Source organism: Tasmannia lanceolata, unplaced genomic scaffold (genome assembly GCF_043159265.1).
Source record: "Tasmannia lanceolata isolate RefF3 unplaced genomic scaffold, GAP_Taslan_0.1 ptg000006l, whole genome shotgun sequence".
Taxonomy (NCBI): domain Eukaryota; kingdom Viridiplantae; phylum Streptophyta; class Magnoliopsida; order Canellales; family Winteraceae; genus Tasmannia; species Tasmannia lanceolata.
This window is the reverse complement of record NW_027518683.1, coordinates 43804559-43813744: the sequence shown is the minus strand read 5'-3', so window position 1 is coordinate 43813744 and position 9186 is coordinate 43804559. Positions and strand designations below refer to the sequence as shown.

The following is a 9186-nucleotide window of genomic DNA, read 5'->3' as shown; positions in this document are numbered from 1 at the left end:
ACACTGAGAATACGCTTGAACCAAGCACATACGCTCGCGTGATTTGTTGTGTGTGTGATATGTTGTCTCTGTTTATCGCTAAAGGTCCAAGGTCCTTGGTACAAGACTCTAGTTCACCAAGTACTTGGTAAACTCGATATATTTGCACTAGGTCTAGGTTCAAGTCCAAAAAATACATATACCGATGCATAACTTATTTTCTTACCTTGATTAGAGTTGTCCCTTATTAACTTTCTTTCTTTAACTATAATTTTCAATTTGTGGGGGGTTGTTGGCTTTTCCTTTGTGTGAAAAGGAGAAAGTCTCATTACAATTCAAAATTATAATATTTACCCAGTTGTTTTTGTCTTTACGCTTTTATACTTTAAACTTTTGTGGACTTTTGAAAGCAAACTTGAGTTTCCCTCCTTTCCCTCTGCCTCGCAAGACTCGCTAATTAAAAGAATTGTGCCAAGAAAGATCCTTCCGTATGAAATATGTTGAAGCATCGACGGAGGCATCTGAGAAAAAAGATGTGGTTTTGATTTCAGGATTAGAATCAGTGCGAGAGGTGAGGGTATGGAATTCGCAAGTGGAAGAAGCTTCTAGATTGCATGTGAGATTTGGGGAATGAGTCGCTGGACCACACTCAGTTTCTCTTCCTTGCCATTCACAACCTCCACAGGTAAAAATAATAAAATTAACGGTCTATTTTTCATTTCTGTTATCTTCCAATTTGAGCATGTACGCTTGTCTTGTTTGATTCATGTTTTATGGGGTTATTCCAGAGATTATCGATTAAGCTCAAGAATCATTAATAATAATTTTCCTTCTTAAATAGGTTTCAGAAAAGAGGCCATTTCACCTCCATCGGGACGCAGGGCAAAGCCATTCGTCGCCCAAGTGACAGCGACAGGATTACATCTGCGGTCAAGATTTAATAGGTTTAAAACCCTCTACAAAAGATTTTTCTCTCTTGAGCTTCTCAGGGCTGGTTATTATGCAAATCAAGGTTGAAGGGCGGGGCTGAATCGAAATGACAGTCATCTATCCCTAGGAAATGAGGTGAAGAAACTCTGTTTCGGGGCTAAGCTATTACTTCTTTTTATAGATATTATCAGGGTGAAAGTGGGTGCATTCATTCCTAAGAGATGTTTAGAAGACTGGCCAAAGCATGTATCAATGAAATGGGGTTGCATTTGTATTGTGAAAACTTGATAACATTCAAATGGAATTGTGGCATTATATCATGTAAATATTATTATATGAACCTGAACCTTCCATGAGCTGTGAACTCACGGTCTATGTTTCCCATTGCTCATTGGTTACCACAACTTCCACAGACATTTCCATTGATGTAGATGATATGGTGAAGGCCTGGGTCCTCATGGCTGGTTTGGAAGGAGAGAAATAGAAGTGTCTACAAGGGAAACAAGTAAACAACAAAGGGAGCGTAGTATCTAGCAAATATATTTTAGCTTCTGTGGTGACCGAGCTTTGGTGGTAGCGGTGGACTTATTCATAATGATGAGAGCATTATCAGATGGGCCTGTTCGGTTCTGATAGGTATGAAGGATTCTATAGATGTAGATGTCCTAGCTCTCTTGAGAAGGAGTTGGCTTATGGATTCCTCCCTCCTTAATTCCCTAGTAGTGTTAGGGCACTCGCTCACTTCATATATTGGGTGAATTTAGGGTCAGGGTATCATTGGATATTTTTTGACACCATGGAGATTGTGGATATGGTGGAGGGGAATGCGATGTCCTTTGCACACATCCTCTGTTCAGCTAATAGTGATGCAGATCATCTGGCTTAATCTGAGGTCGAGATGCCTTGGAGGAGATTGTTGATGTCAACCACTAAAACCCACCCAGTAGGAACTAGGAAGCATGTTGATTAATGTAGCAGAATGCACCTCAAGAATATCTATGGATGAAAAACTGGGGTCTTTTCTTTCTTTTTTCTTTTTTTTGAAAGATGACTTTTATTGATAGCAAAAAGGTTACAGGAAAAGCGACAAGGCGTCCCAAATCGGCCCATTACAACATAATACAGAAATTGAATAGGAGTGATGAGCAAGGCGAGGCAAGTGTCAATGCTCCGATAGATCGGGTGCCATGTGGATCACCATCTCATTCAAAAAGACACCATCTTTAGCCCATCGATCAGCCACTTCGTTTGCCGTCCTCCTTTTATGCTCCAACACCGGCCTAATTACCCGTACAAGATTCCTAAGCTCAGCAATTAGGAAATGCAACCGCCATGGGTATTTGGATACCGATGAAACCCACACAATCGTATTCGAGGAGTCCCCTTCAACTATAAGCGGTCCAAAATTGTGTTCAGAATACCAACGAAGTCCAAAAAGAATAGCCCTTACCTCCGCCTCATTCGCATCACATATCCCTGCGGGACCCGAGAAGGACATCCGCATTTCCCCGTTAGAATCAGGAAGAACACCACCAATACCAGCCCTCCCCAGGTTATCAATAGAGCTGCCATCAAAGTTCAGTTTATACCATCCAGGCGGCGGCGCCTTCCATTTTTTGGAGCGAACTTATTTTTCGGTTTTCTTCCCAATATAATGTGGGACCAAGAAAAACTGGGGTCATGGTTCCTTCAGAAACTGACCTGGTACTATACAGCGAAATGATATCTGCGCACCAATGTTTTGATAAACATGCGCTCCAAATTTTGTCGTAGAGTATTTAAAGGGCTGTTTGAGGAATATTACGGTTCTCAAAAGCCCTTAAAGCCCTTAAATACTACACAACAAACAACTGGAGCGCATGTTTATCAAAACATTGGTGCGCAGAAATCATTTCCCTATAGCAATTGACATCATCAATCTAGATGAACCAGTAGTTTACACACTGCCTTCTGCTTGACCTTGATGGAATATCCTAAACCACTAATCAGTCTCCTGATTAAAAAACGAAAGAACCAAGCAAACAATCTGGAAGGAGAAGAATAGAGAAGTGAAGTAATCACCTTTAAATATACCCACGTTTTATTATTATTTAGTTGTTTATCAATTCCAACTTTGCCTCAAATCTACAGCTGCAATTGTATTCCCGTTCAAAATATAAAAGCTGCATTCTCCTCTGGGGAACCCATCATCACAGAATGAAAATTAACATATAAAAACAGGGAAAACCTGCATCAGACTCTCGGCAAAATCTCAGTTCAAATGTAAAAGCGCCTCCCCCACCAAAATTGGGATAATCTCATTCTTGAACAGTGCCATTTGATGCTGCACTGTCCATGGGTTCGGCTTCAGCAGACTCGTCTCTCACATCGCCTTTCTTACCTGCAATGGAGGTCATGCACCGATGAGATCTACAGGAGAATCTTACCAGTAAATACTATGAAAGTTTTTATGGCAGCCAAACAGAAAGTAGAGGTTGCACACCTTTTTTCTTCTTTCCCCCGCCTTTCTTCTTCGTCTTTGTGCCCAGAGCTAACCAAGCCTTGATTTCAGGGTCATCATCGATCGTCTTTGTAGGCTGCAACTCCTGCAAAGCATGTGATGTGATCCTGTCTGATCCGTTCGGCATTAACAAAACTGTGAACTTTATATGAGCAACAAGATCTCCTGCAATCACCAGACGATCAACTTAATTAAAACCCACCCACTTCCAAACAAAATTCAACTTCTACTCACTGATACATACATAAAACAGTAAATGACAAAATGCCAATCCACATGGTTTACAACACCAACACATATTAGATGCCACTTTGTCAACATATTCAACTGATGATGCACATAAATTTCCAGACATTCACGCATATAACACGGAAAAGCTACATTTGACTTAGGCCCGGTTTGGATTGCAGGAATTTTTTGGGGGAAATTTTGAAAATGAAAAATACTTCTAAATTTTCTCACTTTTTTCATGTAAAAAACGATAACTTCTTTTTTTTAAAAGATACAGAATTTTAGTCGATAGGGAGAAGGGAAAAAATACAGAATAAGATTCTCAGGGAGGCAGAAAATCGAAGAGGTCAATAGACTCGCACTGAACTCCCAATAAAAAATGATAACTTGAACCAAACCTATCAATTTTTGTTAGAGGAACCTTCAATTTATGATAATATCCCTCTAAATTAACTAAATCACATCATGGAAAGAAGAAAAAATTCCATAAGAAATGTTTCTCTTGCAATCCAGACAGGGCCTAAAATACAGTTTTCTTTTAGAGTATAAAAAACATTGTTTAACAGACCGAAAAACGAATAAAGCATCGGAATTGAAGTGAACTGAAAGCTTACCGGGCTTTTCATGCAGAACTGGATATGGTTGCAAGAGATCGTGATTCATACATTCAACTAGTCCCAGCCGTGCACGCTTCTCTTCCAGCGCCCTGGCAAAAAACACACAAGATTATTATTGTAAAGAGAAATTTCCAAGAATTATTAAAACACTTAAAATAATTTACTCAAATAAAAATGGCATGACAAACCTTGCAGTAAATGGCATAATCGGAAATTTCTGACTTATTTCGCTGAAAATAAACCTTGATGACTTCATTTTCAAGTGATAATTTTTGTCAACGGCTCTTTTATAAATGGTTGTTTGCCTCTCATCCAACAGCTTAGGCTGCATTTTACATCATCCATCAGCAATAGAATCTCCAAGATGGAATTTGATATCAGTTAATGAATTTGTGCTCACCTTGCCTTCGCCGGTGCTGGAAACTATATCAATGGCATAGACTTCATTCTCCTCGAATTCTGCATCATCAACTTTGGTCTCAGGGTTGGTTACACTCAGTATGACCTTGTTGCCATCAATAACAAACTGTTTAAGCTGATGGCTGAGGACACCTTCAACAATTTTGCAATCGTAGGCAGCAGCGACTTTTTGAATAGCTTCTGTTACATCTTTATTCTGGCGGCACATCCATATAGGGTCGGTAAGTAAATGTAACTATTTACAACTTAACAAAAAAAAACAAGGAACACAGGAAGAAAGTATGATGTATTGTTTTCCTGGAATTAGAATAGACATCTAACATATGCTCAGACTCTGGCACCCAATTAAGATAAAAACACCAGCCAAGACTCAAACAAGTACAAAAAGAATTAAGTTATGAAATGAAGTGGTGTTTCCAACATAAATATTGGAGTTTTGTTTCTACAACAAATCAAACAGATATATCTAACAGATGCTAAGGAAAGAGAAATGCAATTTATTAAAGTATGTTGGAGCTTAATAATCCAAAGCACATATTGGCGGGATACTTCACTTTTATTGTTTTTACCACATAGAGATCTATTTTTCTATGCACTCATCATTTTATGCAATCATCGTTGATTTTTAAGCAGAAAATACTACTCATGTCGCTACAGAGGAACAAAGCTGACTCTCGTTCTTTGGACTGAACTCACCTCAACTCAACTCAACTCAACTAAGCCTTTGTCCCAAACTAGTTGGGGTCGGCTAAAGAATCCTTTAGAAAATTTTCATGAAGAAGGTGAAAGAATCTACCCGGCTCAAATTGACTAAGTCAAATCCCGACACTAGTTGGGTTCGTCTACATGGATCATTTTCTTCCATTCTCTCATATCCAAGGTCATGTTCTCTGTTATCTTCCTAGACATCAAATCTTTCCTCACTGTTACTACCCAAGTTGTTTGCGGTCTGCCCATACCTCTTTTTACTCCATCAACTTAGCACGAGTCACTTCTTCTCACTGGAGCATCCAAAGGCCTACATTGGATATGCCCAAACCATCTTAAGTGGTGCACTCTCATCTTCTCCTGAATTGGTGCCACCCCCACCTTTTTACGGATGTCTTCATTTTTAATTCTATATAACCTTGTGTGGCCGCACATCCATCTATGCATTCGCATCTCCACTACACTCATCTTATGCGCATGCTGCTTCTTGGTGGCTCAACAATCTGAGCCGTACAGCATGGCTGGCCTCACAGCCTGTCTTATAAAACTTTCCCTTCAACTTGGTAGGTATTCTACGGTCGCACAGAACTCCTAAAGCATGCTTCCACTTCAACCAAGCTACTCTTATTCTGTGGTTAACATCATCTTCAAGCTCTCCTTCCTTATGTAGGATTGAACCAAGATAGCGAAAGATATCCCTCTTAGGTACCTCATGTCCAGTCATATTTACTACATCCTCGCCCCGCCTCCTTACATTACTAAAGTTGCACTCCATATACTCTGTCTTAGTCCTACTCAATCTAAAACCTTTGGATTCCAAAGTAGTTCTTCATAACTCTAACTTAGCATAAACTCCTTTGGTTTCGTCAATTAATATTATGTCATCTGCAAATAACATACACCACGACACCTCATCGTGTGACCCAAAAAATGGGTTCGTCACTTTTTCCACAATGTTTTAAGGCAATAAACAACTTTGATGTGAGAAGCATTCAAGAATATCGTAAAAAAGGTCTACCAGTTGTTACTGAATTTAAGTCTAAAGGAAGAATGGTGTGTCGGTTGACAGTAACTTTCATCGGGAAATTAACTAAACATGGACATGTGAAGCACTGGACTTTAATTTTGTAGGCACCATAAATAAGAAGAGCCCCAACAATGATTTCTGATGTAAACAAACATCAATATGGAAATTTAACACCAGTCTTCAATAAATAAATAAGTGAAGCATGCCTCTTTCCTAGCCACTCTATGGGTAATTTGGAAGGAAAGAAATGCTAGGATCTAAGGCAAATCCAAAAGTCCGGCATATCTATTCATCAAGGTAATTGCTTTGACCATTTCTTGGGTGAAATCTCTCCCACTATTCAGGTCTATCCCTGCCTTCAATCTTGGGGAAAGATGGAGCGACATTTGTGTAAGTGCGGAAGGCAAATAGAGATCAACTCAAGTATGGACACCTCCCCCGTCAGGTTTCTTTAAACTTAACTTTGATGGTTCAAGTTTGGGAAATCCAAGCCCCGTAGGAGTGTGTGTGAGCGGGGGGAGGGTTACTCTGAAATGAATTGGGACATTTGCTGGTCCAATTGTGATGCAGAACGTGCAACGTTGATCAAATCTTTTATTTTTTATTTCTTATTTTCGTCATTTTATTTGTTGTATTTTTTTGGGACGTCAAATCTTGTTCTTTTAGCATGATTTTGGTGTTTTTAGAAAGGTTTTTCGATTACCTATCTAAAGAGCCCAAGATTACGCTATTTGGATTTGATTTGACCAAGTTATGGTCATTTTTAGGTTATGGTAAGGGTCAATTACGAAATTGCTATTTTAGGGTTATTAGTAATATTTCTAAGTTTTGTTTTTGTTGCCTTAGGCGGAATTAATTGCTTAGGTTTTAAGTTAGTATTTATTGTTGCTATTCTTAGATTTTGACTCTCTATATTATGTAATGTCATGAGGAAAGAAAGAAAGATTTGAATAAAGTTTATTTTTGGGATATCTTTTGTGAAAAGCATTGGCTCGTTCACGTGGGTGAAGGAGCTTTGCTCCTGTCATCTGTTATATTGGAGCTTTTCTCCAAACCATGGCATGGGTTTTCAAACCCCCACGAGTTTATTTTAGTTGCTTCTTGTGTTGATCTTCATCTTGTGTTGCTGCCTCTCACGCTCCCTGCGTCAAATTGGGACAGCGGATTCGACAGAGGTAGAGGTGCGAGCAGTACATCAGAGACAAGAAATAGTTAAGAACAATCACCTTGATCATATAGTGGTGGAAGAGAGGGGAGGGGGGTGTAAATATGGTTTTTTCTGTTAAGTTCTAATTGAAGTAAGTTGGGAAAAAAATTATGTTATAAAGCTCGGGTCAGTTTCAGGTGGGGTTTTACCTGACCCAAGTTGCAACCTTAATAAAACTAACCTTTATATATTGGTGCACCTCCTAGAGTTGGCACTTTTGGGTGGGCAGCGTTAAAAAGATAGAATCCTAACAGTGGACTTCCTTAGAAAAAGGGAAATTCTTATCACTGATCATTGCGCACTTGGCATAGAGGCGGGGGAGTCCGTCAATCATTTATTCATCCATTGCAAAGTTGCAAGAGAATTATGGAGCATGCTAATTTGCAGGTTCGGAATATCTTAGGGGGGGTATAAATATGGTTTTTTCTGTTAAGTTCTAACTGAAGTAAGTTGGGAAAAAAATTATGTTATAAAGCTCGGGTTAGTTTCAGGTGGGGTTTTACCTGACCCAAGTTGCAACCTTAATAAAACTAACCTTTATATATTGGTGCACCTCCCAGAGTTGGCACTTTTGGGTGGGCAGCGTTAAAAGATAGAATCCTAACAGTGGACTTCCTTAGAAAATGGGAAATTCTTATCACTGATCATTGCGCACTTTGCATAGAGGTGGGGGAGTCCGTCAATCATTTATTCATCCATTGCAAAGTTGCAAGAGAATTATGGAGCATGCTAATTTGCAGGTTCGGAATAACTTGGGTCTTTCCTGCCACCCTCATTGAGTTGTTCTCGAGTTGTGGCAGTCAATCCATGGAAAGAAAGAGGCAAAATTCTTTGGTATGCCTCTGGTAATTTGGAAGGAAAGAAACGCTAGGATCTAAGGCAAATCCAAAAGTCCGGCATATCTGTTCATCAAGGTAATTGCTTTGACCATTTCTTGAGTAAAATCTCTCCCACTATTCAGGTCTATCCTTGCCTTTAATCTTGGGGAAAGATGGAGCGACATTTGTGTAAGTGAGGAAGGCAAACAGAGATCAACTCAAGTATGGACACCTCCCACGTCAGGTTTCTTTAAACTTAACTTTGACGGTTCAAGTTTGGGAAATCCAAGCCCCGCAGGAGTGTGTGTGTGTGGTGGTGGTGGTGGTGTGCGGGGGGGGGGGGGGGGGGGTGGTTTGGTTACTCTGAAATGAATTGGGACATTTGCTGGTCCAACTGGGACAGCGGATTCCACAGAGGTAGAGGTATGAGTAGTACATCAGGGACTAGAAATAGTTAAGAACAATCACCTTGATCATATAGTGGTGAAAGGTGATTCTTCTAATGTTATCGGCTGGCTTAAAAGATTACATCAACCCTCCTGGAGATTTGATAGATTTTTTTATGAGACGTTTGATTGGGTGAAGTCAATGGAGGTGGTTTTCAACCATGTGAGAAGATCTGCAAATCAAGAGGCGGAAAATATGGCAAGAGAAGGGCTGTTTAAAGAATTACTATTGTTGTTTGACTCTCTTCCGCCGTGAATGTTTTTAATGTGTACTCTTTTTTTCATTGTATTATCTTACTATGG

General features: G+C 39.6%; 1 protein-coding gene across 1 annotated transcript; it reads right to left on the bottom strand.

Annotated features, from left to right (window-relative positions):
• Positions 1-2971: 2971 nt before the first annotated feature.
• On the bottom strand, positions 2972-4885 carry LOC143879038 (ERBB-3 BINDING PROTEIN 1-like). Its single transcript, XM_077381242.1, has 5 exons — positions 4658-4885; positions 4446-4582; positions 4255-4346; positions 3392-3574; positions 2972-3289 (listed from the first exon to the last, which is right to left on the bottom strand). The coding sequence occupies exons 1-5, from the start codon at positions 4883-4885 to the stop codon at positions 3207-3209; spliced, it is 723 nt and encodes a 240-aa protein (XP_077237357.1). The 3' UTR covers positions 2972-3206.
• Positions 4886-9186: the final 4301 nt, after the last annotated feature.

Excerpts from the sequence above, each read along its gene's own strand:
- LOC143879038 (XM_077381242.1), bottom strand. The coding sequence starts at position 4,885 with ATGTGCCGCCAGAATAAAGATGTAACAGAAGCTATTCAAAAAGTCGCT. Across the intron at positions 4,583-4,657 it reads CCAGCACCGGCGAAGGCAAG|CCTAAGCTGTTGGATGAGAG; the intron begins GTGAGCACAAAT and ends TGTAAAATGCAG. Across the intron at positions 4,347-4,445 it reads ATTATGCCATTTACTGCAAG|GGCGCTGGAAGAGAAGCGTG; the intron begins GTTTGTCATGCC and ends GTTTTTTGCCAG.